This window comes from Coturnix japonica, chromosome 28, assembly GCF_001577835.2.
Source record: "Coturnix japonica isolate 7356 chromosome 28, Coturnix japonica 2.1, whole genome shotgun sequence".
In the NCBI taxonomy this organism is placed as follows: domain Eukaryota; kingdom Metazoa; phylum Chordata; class Aves; order Galliformes; family Phasianidae; genus Coturnix; species Coturnix japonica.
In genome coordinates, this window is record NC_029543.1 from 3,061,703 (window position 1) to 3,080,516 (window position 18,814).

The window sequence follows — 18,814 nt, forward strand, 5'->3', positions numbered from 1 at the left end:
GGCCCTTCCCATGATAAGGCCTTGTTTCTTTCACCACATATTCAATTCAAACAGCCTTTGACAGTGCAAGGCCAAAGCGGAGAAGCGTGATGTAAAATTCCCACTGCTGTGGGAACAGGCTGAGAATCCAGGTAGGAATGGGCCCACCAAATCCAGCCAGGAATGGACCCATCAAATCCAGGTAGGAATGGGCCCACTAAATCCAGCCAGGAATGGGAATGGGCCCACCAAATCCAGCCAGGAATGGACCCATCAAACCCAGGTAGGAATGGGCCCACTAAATCCAGCCAGGAATAGGAATGGGCCCACCAAATCCAGCCAGGAATGGACCCATCAAATCCAGGTAGGAATGGGCCCACCAAATCCATCCAGGAATGGGAATGGGCCTACTAAACCCAGGTAGGAATGGGCCCACTAAATCCAGCCAAGAATGGGAATGGGCCCACCAAATCCAGCCAGGAATGGGCCCAGATGCTCCAGTCCATGAGGAGCTGGGCTGTGGTTGCAGGCCCTGAGCATGCAGCACTGGTTATGGCACAGTGGTAGTGGTAGGGGTGGGCTGGGCCCTGATCTGCCAGAGGGAATTGGGGAAGAGGGGAGAAGTGAGGATGTGGCCATAGAAGCAGCACGGAGCGGAGCAGGGTTTGGTGGTTAATGGAAGAACTGGCATGTTGGGGTTCTTTGTTGTTGTCTCTTTTTTTTTGGGAAAAAAAAAAAAGGGTTTTCACAAAATGCACCTCTGCATGCCCAAAGATACATCACAGCAGAATGAAAAGTAAACCTACAAACGCCATTATTTTGTATTAAATTGCCGAGCCCCCAGCCTGGTGAAGCCGGATGAGCTTTTCCTCCCCTGCTCCATCCCACTTGGGAAAGCCAATGGAGTGGGCTCAATGATTTGGGTCTTTCTCAGAAGGAATCATAAGAAAATTGAAACCTCTCCATGTTAATAAAACAGCGTACGGCCCCTGCCATGCTTCCCACCGGGATGCTGGGGTTTGGAGCATCTTCCTCTGTAGAGTAGGGAGGCACCGGGGCGGTAAGGGGGATTTATGGAGGTGGAGACGATCCTGAATGCAAATCATAGAATCATAAAGGTTGGAAAAGACCACAAAGATCATGTAGTCCAACTCCCTGTCTACAGAGGGGAACCCTCAGCTTCAATGCTATTCAGAAAACCGCCTTATAACCACCTTTTGGGTGCTTTTCCAGCTGAAAGTGAGCAAATGTGGGGAAAAAGCTGGTGGTTCTTCGGGTTAGAAAACATCGTGCCATTGGGATGGGGGTTTGGGAATGCACAGAAAAGGTTGGGATGGCTCGGACCCTGCAATGCCTTTTAGCTTATAAAAGTAATAAATTAGTTTGGAGTAGTTCAGAGTATTTGCATCGAGTCCTTCCTTTTCAGTGTGGGCCTCACCAGGGGAACACCGCTGCAAAAACATGAGCATCTCTCCGGGAGCACAGAAGTCAGAAGTCACACCTCCAGGTCTCAGTGCATTAAATCCAACGGAGCAGCGCACCCAAGCTGGCTTTTAGGGAACTCCCCTCAGGTCCGGTGCTGCCGATGGCCATCCCGCCATGGCACAGTGATGCCAGCAGTGCCATCAGTGCCCAACAGGTGCAGTGGGTAGGAGCCCTGGCACTGCCAGCCCACTGGCTCCTGCTCATCACCCTCCGAGCCCTGCACTGCTATCTGTGGCACCCGGCTGAGCCTGGGCTCCACGCAGCCTTCTCCCTGCCCTGTGTCACTCTTGGCACCGTCCTCACCACCCGGCTCATCGAAGCTGACTTCTTGTACGGCCTCCTGCTTCTTGAAGGAGTCGCGGCGCTCGGAGAGGTTCAGGCGCCGCATCACCACCATCTCCTGCTCTCCCTGCCTCCATGCTGCCATATGGCCGTGCTCCCCGCAGTGCACTGAGCCGAGCACTTCGCCCTCCCCAAACATCTCCCCAGCCCCGTCCCTTGCAGGCATCTCCGGCCCCAGCTTGCGGCTGCCCACGCTCTTCTTCTCCGCCAGGTAGGTTGCCATCTTCTCTGCTGACTGCACGCGCTTGAGGAGGGGTGAGCGGGGGCACTCGGCACTGCGCGGCCGCGGCCCCTGCCGCACGATGGTGGGGGGGGACAGCGTCTTGCCTTGGAAGGGATGGGTGGTTTTGGGGTGCCCGGGCAGCAGCGGGGAAGGGGACCTCTGCGGGGACGTGGGCCGCGGGGCACAGGTAGGTGTGCAGGCCAGAGGTGAGGGTGGGATGCTGCTGGTGGACTTGCGGCGTCCCACCTTGTAGCGCTGACCGCCCAGCTTGGGGGCCAGCCCATGCAGGGTGCTGGGCCGCACGTGGCCAGCTGGAGACGTGGGGGTGCTGGAGGAGGGAGAGGTGCTCTGTGGGGACACCGCATCTGCCATGGAAAAGAGAGAGGAGTCACTACCGGGGATGTCACCAGCCCTGAGCCCATGCGTGGTGACCCCAGTACCTGGGGGCAGGTCCGGAGCGGGGCTGCGGCAAGGCGTCGTGGGACCCGGGGACAGGCTGTGTGTAGGGGACTCTGGGAGACTCTCACTAGAAGACAGCGAGTGGTGGAGACCGGAGGAGAAGCTGCGGCTGGTGTGCAGGACTGTTGACTGCTTGGAGATCTTCTTGAAAAGGGATTTCCTCCTTGGGAGGGAAGAAAACGCATGGGAAGATTTATTACAAACTGCAGCAACAAGCGGGGACACTGCTTGGAGCCACCGGTGCCAGCAGACCCACGTTAGGTGCGACCAGACCCTGTGGTACTGCAGAACCAAACCCTTCTTGTTTGCATTCCAGCTCCAGGCTGTCCCAGACACACGTGCCATTTTATCCCCCTCTGATTCTGCCCACCTGTCCTGGCTGTCCCTTTTCCTGCTCTTCTTGCTCCTTCGGGCCATCCTTGTCTTGGAGCTGTTTTTCCTGGCAGGGCCAATTTTAATGGAGGTGTTCTCCAGGGCTGTGGTCCGCAGGGCGACCTTATTGCCACTCTGAGGACAGAAAAGGCCTCCCTGAGCATGCTGCACTCACGCACCAGTGTTTAACTTGCTTCTTGTGCTTGATGCACCAGTTTCAACAGATGCATTCAGTTCCCAAGTGCATCGCAGCAGGGTGTGCACCTACCTTCAGCAGCAGCTCCACGACATCCCGGTGCACCAGGCCCAGCACTGACTCCCCATTCACGTGTGTGATGAGATCACCTGCTCTCAGCCCTGCTTCCTGGGCAGGACTCCCTTCTTCTACACTCTGGAAGGGAAAGGCCAGGGTTTTGCTTGGACACAGCCCATACCTCCCATCCTTGTGTCCCATTAGTGTCACCAGTCCCTGGATCACTTACCCAGACCATGTGGTGCACAGCATAGACATCGCTGTCCCCCATGTACACGCGGATGGCACGCAGCGTGAAGCCATACTTCTTGCCTGAGCTGTGGATGATGATGGGAGGCCTCAGGCTGGTGATGGCCAGGGAGGAATCCCGGCTCGGAGACGAGTCACGGGAAGAGGGGTTGGATGAAAGTGAGTGAGGGGAGATGGGGCTCATGAGAGCCCCGCTGCTGAAGTCATCTGCAAGGAGAAAGAAGGAGATGGCTTGTTCCAGGGAAGCCACACAGCAGCCACAGTGGCCACAGATGGCTTCCACAAACCTGATGTGATGATGAGGGACAAGGCTGAGACAGAGGCAGATTTGGGCACTCGGCTGCCTGCTGAAGCTCTTGGTTTCTCCATGCCATCCCTCTGGCTGCTCAGTCGGCGGCTGCTGCCCGGCTCCAAGCCCCGTGGAGCTGAGTTCTTGGTGCCAGTGCTGTTGCTCCGCAGGCGGATGCGGTTCAGGCTGACGAGATCAGCTGCACAAAGGGAGGAGGAATGGGGAGCTGAAATGGCCAAAGATGGTGGTGGCCCTTTGGACCTTCTATAGGGTGCAGGATGGCATGGAGAAAACACCTCACACTGTTAGGAAACCTGGCTATCCCCAAAACCCACGCACCAGATAGTGATGAGGTCTTCACCCCAGAGTCAGGTTCTCCCAGCACAAATTTGGGTCGCTCTGGCTTGGCTGGGGCCACACAAGGGCTTTCATCTTCTGATGAGAAGGCAAACTTGGGCATGGTGTCCAGGCTGTACGTGCTGGTCAGGGCAGCGGGGCTGCGGCTGCGCTCATGCTGGGCAGTATACGGTGTGGAACTGCAGGACGTCCAGGACCGCAGCCTGCAGGAGGGAGTCAGAGGGCTCAGGGCACCCACGCATGGGCAAGGAGGCGGTACTGGATCCCTCCTGCACACCTGAACACATCTCACTGACAGCAGCTCACATTAGTCCCTGTCTCACCACTCACCGGGGCTCTGCACCTGATGGCCGGTTCTTGTCCTCGTCACCCGAGTGGCGGTCCCAACGCTCCGCCCTGTCCTCCTTGTCCTCGCTGTGGCTCCGGTCAGAGGATGAGAGGCTGAGGTTGGAATGCGTGGCCAGGAACTCGGAGCTGCTGTACACCTGAGGAGCAGGTAAGTGGTTGGAATGGAGCGGGAGCAGGGGGCTGCGGCTCGCAGGGTGGGCACCTTGTCACCACCCCAGTGGGGTCTTAAGCGACAGATCTGAGCACCTTGCTGAAGCGATGGGAGCAGGAGGAGAACTGGCCAATCTCCACAGATGATTCCTCATCATTGGTCTCTTCATCCTCCGAATCCAAGTGCCGGTACCTCTCGGATCGAGCTGAAAGCAAAGGCCCCAGAGGTGAGGAGACAGGATGTGGAGGTGTATCATGGCTGACAGCCCAGTCCCAAACCCACAAATGTTTTGGGGTGAAAAAGCAATACTTTTGTTAAAGCTGAGCAGTCTGGAAATGGAATTACATCTGTTTTTGTGATTTAGCTCAGGGCATAAAATGACCAATTTCACCCAGGAGATTTTCATCTCCTGCTGCAGCATCCTTCCTGCAGTGGGGACAAAGGATGATAGGGGCAAGGGGATGGAGGCGGCCTCACTGTCGAAGTAGCTGGTGTCGTCCTCTGACTCCAGTTGTGGGATGAACTCTGCTTTCTGCCGCAGGAGCCCGTTCCAGTCCAGGTGGTGGAAGAAGGCGTGGTGCTTCACCTCGTGCGCACCCCCTGGCAGGCAGGGAAACCCACATTAGGGGGTCCAAGTGTCCTTAGTACAGCAGGACACCCTTCAGCTTCAATTACATGCAAACAAATCAGAGAACCATAGAATGGTTTGGAGAAGCCTTGAGCACTGCACAGCCTGGACCCATTTTGAGCCCCACCTGCTGCCCCCTGGCACACGTACCGGTGCCCAGGCGCTCGAGTGGGCACTGCCTCAGCAGCCGTGTGATCAGGTCCTGAGCATCAGCAGGAAGAGCCTCATCGCCCTCTGGCCACATTATTTCATCTGCAACAGAAGGGAAGGTAACACAGAGCCCTTTGTATGCTGGGAGCCATGATAAGGCTGAGGGGGATGAGCAAAGCAAACAGCACTCACCGCTGATCACCTGCCCGAAGAGCTCCTCGGGGGTGTCCCCAAAGAAGGGGACGCAGCCCACCAGGAACTCGTACAGGATGATGCCCATGGCCCACCAATCGACAGGCTTCCCATAGCCCTGGATGAGGATGACTTCGGGTGCGATGTACTCTGGCGTGCCGCACACCTGCATTCAAACCAGATATTGGAACCTCTGCAACAACCCGTGTGATGGGCCCCAAGCTGGTTCTGGTGACCACCCTCCTACCTGCTTGTCCATGAACTCCCTGGTGTCCTTCTCCATATGCCCCTCATAGAGGTTGGTGGTCATATTCATCAGGCCAATCTTGGACAGCCCGAAGTCCGTCAGCTTTATGTGGCCCATGGAGGTGATGAGCAGGCTGTAAGGAAGGCACCACCTCACTGCCTCTGGACAGGACCAGGCCCATTCCCAGCCCAGCCCATCCCCTTGGTGGGCCCCAATGCCCTCACTTGTCAGGTTTGAGGTCGCGGTGCACAATGCCGTAGTTGTGGAGGTATTCCAGTGCCAGCACAGTCTCAGCAAAGTACATCCTTGCCATGTCCACAGGTAAGGGGCCCATATTCTTCAGCAGTGTGGCACAATCCCCACCTGTGGAAACACTGCTGCTGAATTCAGGGCAGATACATTCCCCTGGAGGAGGATGGGCACCACCTCCATCGAGGTGGGACTCAGAACAACAGAAGTGCTTCCACCCATTCCCCAGACATCAGGATGGCACCCTCAGTGCTCTTCAGCATCCCTCCTCTCACCCCCCCACCAGTGCCATTGATGTCCCCAAGCCCCCTTCTCACCTTCCACGTACTCCATCACCATACAGAGGTGTCGCTTCGTCTCGAAGGAGCAAAACATGCTGACCACAAAGGGGTTCTCTGCAAAAGTGAGGATGTCCCTCTCCACAAACACCTGCTGGATCTGGTTCCGCAGGATGAGGTTCTGCTTGTTGATCTTCTTCAAGGCAAAGCGCTGCCGTGTCTCCCTGTGCCTCACCAGGTACACAGCCCTAGGAGAGAGTGAGCATCCGGACCTAAGGACGTGTGCTTCAACCCCCACAGCACTGCAGGGCTTGGACAGGCAGCAGATAGGGTCAGAAAGGTGGAGATGCCACACTTATGGGCTTTGGAGATGTTTGCAGGAGGTGACAAGCTAGAAATAGGAGCATGCTGCCATGCGGCCTGCTTGCTGTGGAGCAGGAGGGGTACATGGGGCCAGCTCACCCATAGGCTCCATTGCTGATCAGCTTGATGGTCTCAAAGTCGCCCTCGCAGGGCTTCCTCCGAGGAACGCTGACTGTTGGCTGGCTCTGAGGAGACAGAAGGGTTTGAACATGTCCGTGTGTGCTGCCAGCAGGCTGGAACCCCACGGGGCTTTGTGGGGCCAAAGGTGGGGCTGTGCTCACCTCACAGGCATCGTCGTTCTCGGGGGTGATGGTGTTCCCGCTGTCAAAGTGGTCCAGCTGGACCATCTCTGCAGAGGACAGGGTCTGTATTCACATTCGTCCCACTCACATCCCTTTGTGCCAAAAGAACCCCCTGGCCACCACCCGCCCTCCCACATCAGGGATCCCGTGGAGGTTCAGCTGAATGCTTGGTGCAAGCTATCGTAGGCAGAAATTCAGGTCACGGCATTAGGAGGTTAAGCATGAGGCCAAACATTTACATAATTCCCTTTTTCCCATAGTCATTCCCCATAGTGTTCCTCGGGGATTATGATTTTCCCCAAAGCCTTAGCTTCCGATGGATTAAGTGTTCTTCCGATTAATCTGCTTTGCTGAACATGCCAGGAGCAGTAACAAGGGATGCTGGGCTGGCTTCAGGCTTGGCTCTCATCCTGCTGCTGCAGCCCCCAGAGCCCACAGCCCCGTAGACCCTGCCCGCAGCCTCCTACCCTCCAGTGGGTCCTTGACGAGCCCCAGCTGGCTGATGATGTAGCGGGGAATGTCAGTCTTTATGCCCTGACCAACTTTGGCGTGGCCTTCAGCAGCTTCCAGGAGGTGATAGAACTCCTCAGGGTCAAACTCCTAGGTGGGGAAAACCAAGCATGGTCAGGGAGCAAAGCCAAAGCTTCCCTCCGAGCACTGCAGGACTGCTGTTGCGTCTTACCAGGCACTCCAGAAGGCGAGCAGGACGGGAGATGATTATCAGCAGCTTCCTCACCAGCTGGTCAATGAACTTCACTTCCTCACTCTCTGAACGCTCCTGAGCCTGCCGGAAAGGGACAGAAGCCAGGAGTCACCAACGGCCTCAGGAGACAGCACTGAGCAGAGAACTGCCCCCACTCACATCTCTCAGCATCTTTTCAAGCTTCTCCTGCAGCTCCATGAAGTAGCGAGAAGTGATGAGGGCCCCTTGGGACTTGGCCAAGCAGTCACGAGCCAGCTCAATGATCTGGTGGTGGATGAAGCCCAGCACCCCGTCAGCCAGAGGCAGAGTGCTGCTGGAAGAGAAGTTCCTGATCGTGTCCTGCAGACGCTCCTCCATCTGGGCTGTAGCCTGCAAGGCAGGAGGGATGGTGACGTTGGGGCTCATGTCCCCATGCCCCCTTCCTCCCACAGCCCCGAACCTCACATGTGCCTCACCTAGACCCCATTCTCACCACCTGCTCATGCTCCAACAAGGACTCCAAAGAACATGTGGCATGTGTGATGAGGCAGAACCACACAGTTTTCTCCTGTGTCTCCAATGACCCCCAGCACCCCCATATCTATTCATGCATCCTATGTTCCAGCACAGAAAAGTGATTTTTCTGCAGAAGCTGCCTGGATGCTGTGGGGGGACTGCCACCCCCTGCATGGCAATTACCTTGGGGAACCGCTCCTTGTAGACATGGTTCATCATCACGACCTCATTATCAAATGTTCCGCTCGTCCGCCCAGGGCTGTGGGGAGGAAAAGGGAGGAAAGGCCTGGTGAGTTATGAATCCAAAGCATTTACAAGCATGCAAATAGCTCCCTGCCCCTGGAGGAGCTTCTTGTTCCCATGTCACGAGCTGTTAGAGCCTGCGCAAGCAGAGCTGTCAGCCTTGGGCCAGGACTTCTAGCAGCATTGGAACTGCCTGCATGGTTGGACTGTCTTGGGGTCCCCCCACCGCACACCCACCAACATGGGCAGCTTTCTCCTTCCCTAGCTTTGCTGTTTCCACCCTGTGCAGAGGCTGCCAGCTGTTCTTTACAGGGCTGGGGAGTGCTGGGCTCCCACAGACCCAGCTCTTCAAACCCAAGTCCCTGGAAAAGCCTCCAGTGTTTTGAGCCCAGGCCACCAGTACTGCATTAGTCACTTGGCTTCCACCAGTGAGCTCATCCGCCACTTCCTCTCATGCCACGATTTCTGCTTCAGCCCCTGCCGTGATGTCTGGGACACAGACAGCAACAACACAGCCACTGGAGGGCTGCCTGGGCCGCAGCCAACTGTGATGGGAGAGCATCCGCAGCCATCCTGGCGCCCATAATCTGGTGCTGGGACTGCCCTTTTGGCAGCCCACAGCAGGGAGAGCCCAACCAAACCCCAGCTGCCCCGCAGCAAACATGGGAATGTTCATTAAAAGGCTTCCTGCATGGACAGGTTGCTAAATGCTCAATGGCAGAAAAGGGCTATTTTGGAACAAATCCCACTTTCTCCAACCTCAGCACATGGAATCTCACCCTTAGGCATCCTCTGACACATCCCAACAGCCACGCACTGCCGAAAAGCAGAGCCTGGTGTGCAAAAGCATGGAGTTTTACCACTATCCCTGCCAGGGAAAAATAACTGCATTGGGGTCAGCACCATGGGTATGGCCAGAAAGGACCTTGATGTCACAGAACAACTTATGAGAAGGTGGCAAGCAGGACCTGGATCGTGTAGGTGGTCTCTGTACCTCAGGCTCCGGGATCGTGGGCGCAGACAGGGCGAGTGCCTCCCCTCCTCATCCGTGACACTCTCGGTGCTGCGGAAGTGTTTGGAGAGGAAATGAAGCTCATCGGGGGTGGGCTGGTATGGCAGCTGGTGCAGCCGCTCCTGGGAGGACGAAGATGACTGGAAGGAAGGACAGATGTGGGCGGTCAGGATGGGTCAGAACCTCGCGGGCAGCGGGGTGGGAAGCAGCAAACCCACCAGGAAAATCTGCCTCGAGGTTTCTAGTAGACTGGAAACACTGTTGGACAGTGCACAGCATCACTCTGCATGCACCTACTGCACACAGCATGTGCAGCTGTGGGCCCCCAACCCAGCCTTAATGCTGACCCCAGTCCTGGCTGCCCATCACACCCAGGGCAGCTCTCACCCTACTGTGTGTGGCCAAGATGTGCTCCATGTGTGCTGTAATGAGATGCAGCAAAGCTTGGACATGCAGGGGGGAATGCACCTTACCGAGACAGTGGAGCTGGGGGTGTTGGTCCCATAGCCAGATGAGGGGAGCGAAGCCAGTGACCACCTTCTGCCATCAGCCCTGCAAGCACAAACACATCTATGGCACAGTGGAAAAAGCAGGTGAATGCAGATACAGAAATGACATCAGAACGATAAGGATGGGAGAAAGGATTTCTGTTTGGCTGATCGGGAGAGCCCTGGAGCCTCTTGCCAGAATGGACTGAAAGTTGGTTTCCCCATGGCAAAGGCACTGCAGGAGCAGGGAATCCAAAGTGCCAGCAGCTGCAGCCCCTGCTCAGCCCCATGCTGCATGACAGGCTTCATTTGCCATTAATAAGAAAAAAGAAGAATCATGTTTTTAATGGGAGCACAACTCCAGCTTTGGAGACTGAGAGACATTTAAGATTTCTCAGCACCATGCAGAAAGCACACGGGGATCAGAGCCTGGCTATAAACAGGAAGGCCAACACTTGCACGTAGGCGAATGCTTCCTCTTGGATGAGTTTCCAACAGAGCAGGTCACAGCACTGCTTCCCATGCGTGCAGGACGCAGGGCACAGAGCACAGACAAGGGCAGGCGCTGTGCTGCCTGCTGCACTATGGAACACTTCCAAAGCCCTTTGGCTTTTTGCTCCGGTTCGAGCGTGAAAATTAAAACTCAGCCTGCAGCTTTTTTCCATGAGCCAATCTATGGGTGAATGACACCACTTGCAGCTCCCCTTGGCTCAGCCCTTCTGTCCCCCATCACTTGCCTGTCAGTCCGAGGAGCATGGCTGGAAGGCAGCGGGACGCACCGGTCACAGCAGCAGGGAAATCAGAACCAGAGCAGAAATCAGGGGGGAAAAAAACAATAATCATGAAGGCCAATAGAACAGCCCCAGTGCACGGGTTGAGATGATCAGTGGGACTGCAGGGCTCACCTGCGGGCGAAGGGGAAGTTGACGGAGGTGCTGGCGGAGAAGTTTCGAGGGCTGTCCAAGGGGCTGCTCCCAGCTGTGGGGAAAGGAGAACTGGGTTCAACATGCACCTGGCCTTCCCTCAGCCACCCCTCAGCCCTCTGGGAGAAGCCACCATGTGCCCAAGCAGTGCCACAGGTCCCTCACTGGGGTGACCCTGGGCGATGCTCGGCCAGGCCTCGGTGTTCCCCTCACCTGTGGGCACTGAGAGCGGGGAGAGAGGGCGTGAGAGGGTTGGAGATGGGGTTCCCACCACCAGGCTCTTCCTGTTGCTGCTTCGGCAGCTGGAGAAGGGAAAAGAAAAAGAGATTCATTTGGGGAAGTGGAAGATGGGCAGTGCTGGGGGCTCGGACGTGGGCAGCCCTGTTGCAGCTCGCCCAGCTGGCAGCAAGGGGACATGGCTGCTGTCACTGCATCAATTACAGATCTCCTGCCCCCGGGAAGATCACATCCCCAGCACAGCACAGAGCGGGGGGGCTGCTGGGCTTATTTTCAGAGCCAAATCGTCTCACTGAGGTCCCACTTCTGGTTTTGGCCCGCGGGAAGGAAAGATGCATGCGGGCTGTTGGGCAAGAATAGAAAAAGGGATCTAAAAGGAGGAAGCGATGGAAATGCCAAGCTGCTCCGGGCCACGCCAGCCCAGCTGCATGGGATGGAAAATGCCCCCAGTTCACTTTGTTGAGTGGGAATATCCCCGTGCAGAGCAGAATCTGAGGACAGCTTGTGTACACGAGACAGATGCGTGGGTTTCTTAATGCCAGACCAAGGATGGATCCCCATGAAAATGTCAGCGCAGCCGAGAGCCGCGTGTGAGGCAAGTAGGTCACACTGCGGTTCGTGCGAGCGCTTCCTCCGGCTGTGAATCCTGCACGGGTGGTGCTGAGCTGCATCGCTGGGCTGGGAACCCCACGGCTGCTGCCCTAAAAGGATGGGGACCAACACCAAGCACAGGACAAACCCCGCACCGAGGGGTCCTACAGGCACAAGCGAATGGCATCAGGCAGTTCTACAGGTGATGGCAACACTGCTGGAGCAGCACAGGCAGCGAGGGGGGGTTCTGGCAGGAAAGGGTTGACTTAACCCTGCATTCAGAAGTGCTTTTTTGCACCCTCCCCTCAGTGCAGCAGCTCTTTCACTTGAGGCCTCAGCCAACACTGGGAGCACCGCAGCAGCTCCGCCTGCCCCTCTGTTTGTTTTTGCTTCTTAATCTTCTTACCCAGGGCCAGCAGCTGCCAGCACGGGCAGCCCTGAACGCTGCGCTCGGAGGTTTCATTTTGGGAGTGAAAACAAACCTTCTGCTAAGCAAGTTCCCGTAACCGTGACACAGGCAGAGGCTGCCGTTTCCTGTTTCCGCACGCTCCACCCTCGTGCTGCAACAACCATCTTGCACCACTGCTGTCTGTGCACCGACCCCAGCTGCTTCCCAGCCTCCCGGGCACAAAAGCAGAGGAGTTCTCACTGGCAGGAGCCAGGCTTGTGCTCCAGCCCATGCTGCAGGCAGTTCCTCCAGCTCTAATTGTGAGCTTGATGCATTTTTACCAAAAATGGAGTGGAAAATCGCAGTCAGCATCATCCAGAGCCACTGTGTGTGGGGACACTGAGCAGAGCATCCCCACAGCCATCCCAGACTGTGCCAAAGGATGTGGGTGGGGTGGGGTGACAGCAGCAGTGGCACCGCAGTGACATCCCGACCGTCAGTACTGTGAGGTGACACTGTGATATCTGTAGGGATGGGGAAAGCTATGGGGGCTGCTCCCCTCCTGTGGGACAGCACATTTGGGGAGGGATCAGAGGGTCCACGGGCAGACCTTTGCAGGATGGCAGGACATCAGAAGGCCCAGAGCACACAGAAAGACACGCAGCCCTCGTGCTCTGCCTGCCCTGGGGATGCACCACGCACTGCTGTGCCTTCTGGCTGGAAAGATTCATTTCCAGTGAGACAAATTGCCTTTAACACTGAAGCAGGCAGCTGCACTCAATGCTTCTGCACCGCTGCCCAGCGTGATTTCATCTTCGTGACACGTGTGGGTGCACCGAGCGGGGCTGCGTTCCAACATGGAGCTGCGTGGGGACACAGAATAACACGGCAACGCAACCCCAAATCCTCCTGATTGGGGCCTGCCTTTATTATTGGGGCTTCACACCACAACATGGATCCCTGTGTCCCTGTGCTGCTGTTTCCCATTAGTAAATGTGGATCCGATGCTCACCGTGCCCGCTCTCGCCCTCACCAAATCACACCCTGTACATCCAGTCCTGCCTGCTGGAACACAGTGTAGACTCTAGGAATCCCAATGAATGAAGAGCAAACCCAATGAATGAAGAGCAAACCCTCAGTGCCACGGGGCTGCATGGCACACACAGCCCCACTACACCTGGCTCCATTCACTAAGCAACCCCAGCACTACGCTGCATCCCACTGCTGTGCTATGGGACAGCCACCATGGGAACACCTCCCCTCAGCCCCACACCATTCTAAACACCACTGCTGTGTTGATCTATGGGTTTCACAGCTGGAACAACAGCCTTGGCACCAGGACCTGACCATGGTGGGGTGATGATGCCCCACTGCCTGCCCGTGGCACCGTGGTACCCGCAGTACTCACAGCTCTGCAGCTGCTCCTTTGCATGTGTAGGGTCCTGGAGACCCTCACCCAGCTCTGAAGCAATGCCCCCCATTGCTGCACACACCACTGCACACAGAGCTCCCCCTGCATGCACAGCCCACCCCTCCTAATGGGTCACACTGGGCTCCAAACCTTGGCCCAACACCCCTGAAACCAAACAAACACTTCAGGGCTGTGGAACTCACTGCAACTCCCCCTTCATTCATCCCCAAGGTTCATCCCCAACACAGAGACCCCCAAACAATGCACCGGCAGTGCAATGCCAACACGATGCGCACCCTCCTGCAAGCCCCTCCCTCCAAACCATGCACTCCCCAATGCAACCCCTGGTGCAACCCACCCAACCGTGCATCCCAAAGCTCAAACCCCACAACCGACGCCCCTCCCAACGCAACCACTTGTGAATCCCCCTCCCCCAGCGCGCATCCCCCCTGCACCCCCCTCAAACCACTCACCCCTCGCTGCTACCCCTCCCCCAAACCATTCCCACCCCGTTGCAACCACCCCCACGCAGCCTCGCAGCCCCGCTGCAGCCCTTCCCAAACAACCCACCCCCAGCGCAACCCGCGGCGCAGCCCCTCCCAAGCCGCACTCCCGGACCCCCCCTTCCCCCCCCAAAGCCCCCCGGTACCTCTTGGAGCGCTGCAGTAAAACCCCGGCCGCTCTCTGGCCCCGGCAGCCGCCGCTCGCCGCCCCCCAGCAGCTCGGATCCGACATCGCGGAACCGGGAGCGCGCACCGGGGCCGCCTCCCGAGCCGAGCACGGCCCTGCCCGCCCCGCCGCACCGGGGTTGCCGTAGAAACGGGCGGCGGTTCGAAGAGGACGGGGGGGGGAGTGGGGTCGCTATAGAAACGAGGCGGTACCCCCCACCATCACCAACAAATGGGGTCAGGGTTGTCGTGGAGATGGAGCAGCACCCCATAATGGGGTTGGGTTGATGTAGAGGCAGGGCAGCACCCCGCAAGTGAGGCTTTGGGTCAACATAGGGATGGGGTGTACCCATAAATGGGGTCGGGGTCACTCAAATAGACGGAGTGTCACCCCAAAATGGGGGCTGGGTTAGCAGGGAGATGGATAGCACCCCAAAATGGGCTCAGGGTTGATACGGAGGCAGGTTGGGTTGACATAGAGACCCCCAAAATAAAGCTTTGGGTCACCAGAGGAAGGGGACATCACCATAAATGGGGTCAGGGTTATAGAGCACCACCCCAACAAAGGGTCCAAGTTAACATGGGGATGGGAGTCACCCCAAAATGGGGATGCAGCCACCACTGCTCATGCAATCTGGGACCACACGTTCCCCAAAGCCAGTGCTGCTGGCTCCAAAACTCACGTGTTGCTGCAGTGTGGGCAGCCCTGGGGGGCTCCCCACTGTGCCCCCCCCCACACACACACACAATGGGGCTGCTCAGGGCGGGGGTTCCACCCACACAGCCCCACACGCTCCCTCCTGGGCTGCACCGGGGACACCCCACGTTAAGACCCAGTGACACAGATCCCGGTGCCTGGCCTCATTTTCTGGCTGTGAGCTGGTCAGGTGCGGATGCACCACCAGCACAAACCCCACGTGGGGCAGCATCACCAAACTGGGCTGAAAATCACCCCAAAACCTCACACTAATGGGGTGCCACCAACTCAATGTCCTCATCCCCACACTATCCCCACTGCAAAACATAGTGTGGCCCCAACAGCTTCCCCCCTCCAATGGCACGGTGCCACTCTGCCCTGTGCCAGTCACAGCAGCTATGGGACAGCCACCAAAGATCACCTAAGGACAAGCAGCCCATCCCACAGCAGGTTTTCTATATAGAAGGACCTCACTCTTACTCTGACCCCACACCAGGGAACATCATGGAGGTCTCCTTTAGGGGAGATTTTCCCCTGAGCTCCAGCTGCTGTGATGGTGTTCACACGAGGTTCCCCCAGATGGAGCCACCCGTTGGAGATCATCACTCACAATCTGCTTTTGGGGCATGCAGACTGGGGATGGACCCCCATCCACCTCTCCCAGTGTTGTACCCACAAGAAGCTCATGTCCCCATTCGGGTGGGAGTCCCACCTCTCTGCCCCGAGCAGGCAGGGTTTGGGGTCTTACCTCCAGGGGTGCAGAGATAGCAGCGGGCTGCAGGGGCTGCAGGGGCTGCAGGGGCTCAACAGCGTCGGGCTCTGGATGCTCGGGGACAGGCTGCAAGGCAATGGTGTGAGCGGCACCGCTCCGAGGGCACGGTGCAGCAGCGGCAATGAACCCCCAACCCCCTCCACCATCGGGAATGGGGGGCAAGGAGCAAGGATTGGGGGGGAACGTTGTGGGCAGGGCTGGAGGGGCACAGATGAGGGGCGAGGGCTGTGGGTGAGGGAGGGCAGGAAAGCTGGGGATGCTCGGCATGAGCGGACTCCCAGGGTATGGGGAGGGCGGGTGGGATGAGGGGTGCTCCAGATACGGGGATGCTGGGGATGCTCAGCACGCGGGGGAGCTCGGAGCGCTCAGGGTGTGGGGCTGTTGGCGATGTGGGGATGCTGGCGATGTGGGGATGCTGGCGATGTGGGGCTGCTGGCGATGTGGGGCTGCTGGCGATGTGGGGACGCCGCTGTCGCCATCAGCCCGAGCCCGGCGCCGCCGGCAGCCCCTCCCCGACTCACTCCAAGGTCAGTGCGGGGATCTTCAGCCGCTCCCGCCGCCCCTTCATGCCGCCGCCGTTCCGCTCCGCTCCGCTCTGCCCGTCGCACCGGCAGCCCCCGCGCTGGGCGGCTCCAACAGGCGAGAGGCAGCGGCGGCACCGCCGGGTGCGGAGCTCGGCCCGCAGGGCACGGACCCGCCCCTGCAGATCGGTACGGCTCGGAATAGCTCGGCACGACTCAGTGCAGCTCGGCACCGCTCGGCACAGCCGTACGGTTCGGTACCGCTCGGCACACCCGGTACGGTTCGGTACCGCTCAGCACACCCGGTGCGGTTCGGTACCGCTCAGCACACCCGGTACGGTTCGGTACCGCTCGGCACACCCGGCTCGGTTCGGTACCGCTCGGCACGGTTCGGCGCTGCACCCCCCGGCTCAGCACGGCTCAGCAGCCCCTCCAGCTCCCAGCACAGCCCGGACGGCGCAGAGGCTGCTCGGGGCCACCCCAGTCCCGAGCTGTACCGGGGCACAGAGCGGCACCGCTCCAGGACGGCCCAATACAGCTCCGGTACGGCCCAGTAACAGCCGCAGCGCACCCCCGGCACAGCACCCGTGTGCCCCACACCCGCATAGAGGCATCGCAGCACCAGTACAACCCCCCATCACCCCATGAACAGCCTCAGCACAGCTTCAGGACCAGCTCCTGCCACACACCGCTGCACCCCAATACACCACGGCACCAACGCAATGCGGCAGCACGCAGCTCGCCCCAGTACACTCCAGTACGCCCCAGTACACCCTATACACACGTATCACGACTCTGGCATCAGAAAACATGGGGATCCCACTCTGGGTTTGGGCACGGTGAGACCTGGCCGCCCCAAGGCGGCATCCAGCAGCGCGTCCCCACGCGGTGACAGCGCCGTCCCACGCGTGGCAGCTCCGCAGACTTACGCTCTTCCCCGGCGCGGCAGGCTCAGCTCCTTCTGCAACGAGAAAAGCAACGAGCGGGGTCAGGGGCCAGCAAAGACACCGCGGGGACCGTCCCCACCGAGGGGTCAGCACAAGGGAACGGCTCCTCCTCAGCCCCCTGTGCTGGGGGCTGCGTGGCCGGGCCTCGAGGACGGGACACAACAGCCCCACGGTGATGGCCGCGCCCCGTCCCCGTCCCTCTTTCTGTCCCCATCCCATGAGCAGCAGCTGTTTATCTTTCCATACATTTCCATTCCCAGAGCTGATTGCTCGCACGTGTTGTGAGGGGCAAAGGGCAGCGGTGCGGCACCGAACCCTCCGTGCAACGTGGACCGGGCACCCACCCGTGTCCCAGGCAGCAGACACGCACGGGATGGTGGCACACGTGGCGGCTTCACGTGCCGTTAATGCCCATCGCTGCCCTGATTCGTGCCCACCGGCCCCAAACTGAAGCAGCTGAACCTCATTCCCCACCCGGCAGCACCCACGGGTGGGGGCTGAGCGAGCTGCTGTCACTCCCGCACCCCACGCAGCCGGGGGGACCCGCGCCTCGTCCCCCACGGAAATCCCTGCGTTGGGGCGAGCAGCGACACAGTGATGCAGCAGCATCGCCATGACAACAGGTGACATCACGGCCCGATGCACCGGGATTCGGCAGCGGGGGCCCGTGGGTGCTGGGGGGGGTGGGGGGTGATGGGGGGCTGCGTGTTGCCGGGGTTGGTGCACAGTGACAGTGTGGGTGCGCGGGGTTGGTGTGGGTGCCCCAGCGCAGCGCTGTGACCCCACAGCCGAGTGTTGGGTCTCCGCATGGAGCAGGAGCCCTCCCCGCACCCTCACTCTGCTGTCCCCTGGTCAGGACCCCCACGGGGCTGCTCCCCCCAGGGACCACCCGACAGCAGCTCGGTGGCTGTGGTTGTGCTGCAGTTGTTGTGGGGTCCCTTCCCCCCGCTGCCCCCCACCGCAGCAGCACAGCGCGGCGCCCCGGGGAGCTGCCAGCTCGGATGAAGGCAGCGCTGTGCCACGCTCCAACAGCACCGACAGCTCGGGACGGCCCGCGGGGGGCTGCGCTCAGTTCTGCAGATGGGGACGGAGGTGTGAGGTCAGCCGGAAAATCGGCACAGAGCTTCGGGCTCAGCGTGAGCCCCCGCTGCGGCCGCCTGCCCTATGAGACGGGCAGGGGGCTCTGGAGTAAAGGAGCAGGATAGGAGGGGGGCTGGGGGTGGGAACCCCTCGGGGTGCGCGGTGGGGTGGGGGGCTGCAAACCCTCATGGCCGTGGTCGGACAAAGATGGGGTACCACTGGGTTGGGGGTCCCGTTCTGCTCCCACGGACCCCACGGCAGAGCCCCCGCACGCGGCCCTGCGCCCCCAGCACCCGCAGCCGAGATCCTCTGTCACAGCCGGCGCTGCCCCCCGATCCCACCCTCAGCCCCGCTCCCCGCAGCACAGCACCCCCTTCTCCCGCACACACGGCACCCGCTGGCACACGCACTCACCGAGCACCCACCCTTTGCGCACACACACACACACACACACACACACACACATTGCGCCCCCTCCCCCCCACCGCACAGCCCCGCGCTCCCCCCACCCCTCCGTTCACCTGCAGCCCCCTCCGCCGCAGGATGCTGGGCTCGTCCATTCCGCCGCGCCGCCGCCTCCCGCTGCTCCCGCTCCGCCCGGTGCTCCCGGTGCGCCGCCCAGCGGCCCCGGCACGGCACGGCACGGCACGGCACGGGGGTGGCGAGGAGCGGGGCGGGGAGCACGGAGATCCCTTCCTCCCCTGGTGGCCCGGCTCAGTACG

The 18,814-nt window shown here is 59.4% G+C and overlaps 1 protein-coding gene across 5 annotated transcripts; it reads right to left on the reverse strand.

The window, feature by feature from the left end:
- Positions 1 to 643: 643 nt before the first annotated feature.
- Positions 644 to 18,721, reverse strand: MAST3 (microtubule associated serine/threonine kinase 3). Of its 5 annotated transcripts, none has more exons than XM_015886493.2 (28): positions 18,614 to 18,721; positions 16,995 to 17,026; positions 10,994 to 11,082; positions 10,763 to 10,835; positions 10,595 to 10,615; positions 9,843 to 9,921; positions 9,352 to 9,509; positions 8,298 to 8,373; positions 7,779 to 7,988; positions 7,599 to 7,700; positions 7,384 to 7,516; positions 6,896 to 6,963; positions 6,714 to 6,799; positions 6,291 to 6,499; positions 5,949 to 6,087; positions 5,725 to 5,857; positions 5,478 to 5,643; positions 5,286 to 5,387; positions 4,985 to 5,107; positions 4,603 to 4,712; positions 4,339 to 4,493; positions 3,991 to 4,211; positions 3,650 to 3,850; positions 3,343 to 3,569; positions 3,129 to 3,251; positions 2,859 to 2,995; positions 2,470 to 2,651; positions 644 to 2,394 (listed from the first exon to the last, which is right to left on the reverse strand). In XM_015886493.2, the coding sequence occupies exons 1-28, from the start codon at positions 18,650 to 18,652 to the stop codon at positions 1,547 to 1,549; spliced, it is 4,242 nt and encodes a 1,413-aa protein (XP_015741979.1). In that variant the 5' UTR covers positions 18,653 to 18,721; the 3' UTR covers positions 644 to 1,546. The 5 variants fall into 5 exon arrangements, with proteins under 5 accessions (XP_015741979.1, XP_015741977.1, XP_015741976.1 ...); XM_015886491.2 differs by lacking the exons at positions 16,995 to 17,026; positions 18,614 to 18,721 and adding exons at positions 15,521 to 15,610; positions 16,066 to 16,975; XM_015886490.2 differs by lacking the exons at positions 16,995 to 17,026; positions 18,614 to 18,721 and adding an exon at positions 15,521 to 15,806.
- Between the last annotated feature and the right edge of the window lie 93 nt (positions 18,722 to 18,814).